At 40.6% G+C, this 2,569-nt stretch overlaps 1 protein-coding gene across 3 annotated transcripts in view; it reads left to right on the top strand.

The window, feature by feature from the left end:
• The window catches only part of RAB28 (RAB28, member RAS oncogene family), a 194,815-nt gene that overhangs the window by 48,482 nt on the left and 143,764 nt on the right, over positions 1-2,569 (top strand). For all 3 annotated transcript variants that reach the window (XM_015823497.1, XM_015823496.1, XM_015823495.1), the window contains exon 3: positions 718-806. In XM_015823497.1, coding sequence (XP_015678983.1) covers positions 718-806 — 89 coding nt within the window. The remainder of the gene's footprint in view (positions 1-717; positions 807-2,569) is intronic.

The following is a 2,569-nucleotide window of genomic DNA, read 5'->3' on the forward strand; positions in this document are numbered from 1 at the left end:
GTGACGGCAGCTTCTAGCTTCGCTTATAGCGAAGACGTCCTGGATCGCGGAGAATCCCGAGGCTCCGGAGGAGTTCTCACCTACGTCGTCCACAAGGGACGACTCGGGGACTCAACTCCTACCTCGGGCAGCTCACCTTTCCCCCTATGCCCAGGGGAAAGGTATCAAGCCGTTTGACAGCTGATGCAGGCTGTCAAAATGGCTTTTACGCAGAAACAGGCGGGAGCAGCAAACAGCTGCGTCCAGCGAAGGTGCCTGCCACCGGAAGTCCCAGTAAAATGTTAAATTTCATTTTATAACATTTAAAAGGTTTTAAATATTATTTTGCATTTCAATATTTTATTTTAGTCGCATAGCTTAGAAAACATTAGCTGGGCAGCCAAGTAAATCTGCATTTCAAATTACCATTCTGTGTAAAAACAGTTTGACAGTTATTATGTACAACTGCTGCTTAAAAAACAAGTAAAGCCTCTTAATGAATTTCAGCATTTTTTGAAATTTGATGTATTACAGCCAACCATGTGTTGTGTGTAGTAAAAAAGCTTGTTGCTAATCTTATTTATGTTTTACAAGACAAATACATTAGTGATTAACACATTTTATATAGGTATATTGTATAGTGTTTCAATACTGAATTGTAAAGATTATTTAATATCTGATTCTGTTACTCAGCTATGCCTTATACATCAGCTTTTTGTTCCCCCTTCCCTTTTTCAGGAAATATAAACGTTACTCTTCATGTATGGGATATTGGAGGCCAAACAATAGGAAGCAAGATGCTGGACAAATATATCTATGGTGCACAGGTATGGTTAAAGAATTGTAAACTACCACAGTTTCTTACACTTGGTCTTCCTAAAATGTTTATTTAAAAATAATAATTTACAACACAACTTTACTGTAAATGAATATTAAAATGTAAATATATACATGAAATTTATTTGAACATTCATTTTATAGATCAAGGGTTATTTTGGGCAGGGTGCTTGGACAGTATGTAAGGACCCACCCCACTTTGCATCTTAAGAAGACAGAACTCCTGGAATATTTCTTCCAATAGGCATCTTTATTAAGTGAAAGCTGGTTGCAGGTGTTCTAGACAGGACTTGGGTCCAAGCTCTCCCATTCAAGGTTTTAAGGGATCCCCCATTAGCCACACCCCATCACCCCCTTCTCCCAGCGACAGTCCCAGGCATTACATTCCCACCCCCTTTTCCTCACTGCCGGGAGGAGACTTCAGAAAGGATTACATGAAAGGTAATGACCCCCATTGTTATTGTTAGTCCTTTTGGTGATATCCACATCCAGTCCCTTTGAAGTATACTGAAGGAAGTGAGGGCCATAAAGCCCCTTTGTTCACCCCCTTCCCTTCATCGTATGACAGAATCCAGAGAAGGCAGAAATGGGGTTTTCCATAGTTGATAACTAGAGATGAAATATATTTGGATTCTGACATCCTGCCCCCTTAAAAATAAGAGAGATCCACCTGAAAGAAAACAAAACAGGTATAAAAGTTAGTCAGGCTTGTTAGGATACTCTGTGTGAAACTTCTTTAATAGCTTCAGGGCTCTGACATGACGTTTATGGACCCACTCGTTTTGTGAGGCAGGGAGGTGTTTCCATGCAACTAGGTACTGAGTCGCTCCATGATATCTCCTAGAATCTAAGATTTCCTTTATCTTGAAGTGTTGTTCGCCTTCCACCATGATTGGAGGTGGTGGTGGTGGGATTTTAGGCCGTAACGATGACTGATGCTCTCTTTTCAGCAAGCTGCAATGAAAAATTGGGTGTATTTGTCTGAGACTTTTTGGTAATTCTAATTCTACTGTTACAGGGTTTATGATTCTTTTAATTGGAAAAGGTCCTATATATTTTGGTCCCAGTTTTTTACAGGGTTGTAGGGACTTCAGGTATTTTGTAGATAAGTACACCATTTCTCCTATAATGAATGGTGTAGGCGCAACCCTTTTTTTATCGGCTTGTGCTTTGTACGCCTGCCTAACTTCATCTAGTGCTTTTCTAACTATTGGCCAGGTGTTTTGTAATTGTTCCATCCATTCTTTCAGTGATGGGATTGTTGGTTCGTTTGGGGTTAATTCTGGCATGGGGTTGAAACTTTGACCGTTGGCTATTTGAAAAGGAGTGTAACCTGTGCTGGAGTGGACTGCATTATTGTAGGCAACTTCTGCGAAAGGGAGTAGGTCCGTCCACGTTGTCTGCTGAAAATCAATAAAACATCTTAAATATTGCTCAAGTACTGAGTTCATTTTTTCCGATTGACCATTCGACTGAGGGTGATGGCTAGATGTCAGTCCCTGAGTGGTCCCTAAGAGGGATAAAAATTCCTTCCAAAATGTAGACGTAAATTGCACTCCCCTATCAGAGATGATGCGTTGGGGTGCTCCATGCAATCTGTAAATATGCTGGACAAAAAGTTTTGCTAAGGCTTTTACGGTGGGAATCTTTTGGCAAGGGATAAAGTGCACCTGTTTGGAAAACAAGTCCGTGACCGTCCAGACAACAGTATTCCCATTGCTTTCTGGTAATTCCACTATAAAATCCATGGCTA

The sequence above is a fragment of the Protobothrops mucrosquamatus genome, unplaced genomic scaffold, assembly GCF_001527695.2.
Source record: "Protobothrops mucrosquamatus isolate PMUCROS unplaced genomic scaffold, P.Mucros_1.0 scaffold1887, whole genome shotgun sequence".
NCBI classification, from domain to species: Eukaryota; Metazoa; Chordata; class Lepidosauria; order Squamata; family Viperidae; genus Protobothrops; species Protobothrops mucrosquamatus.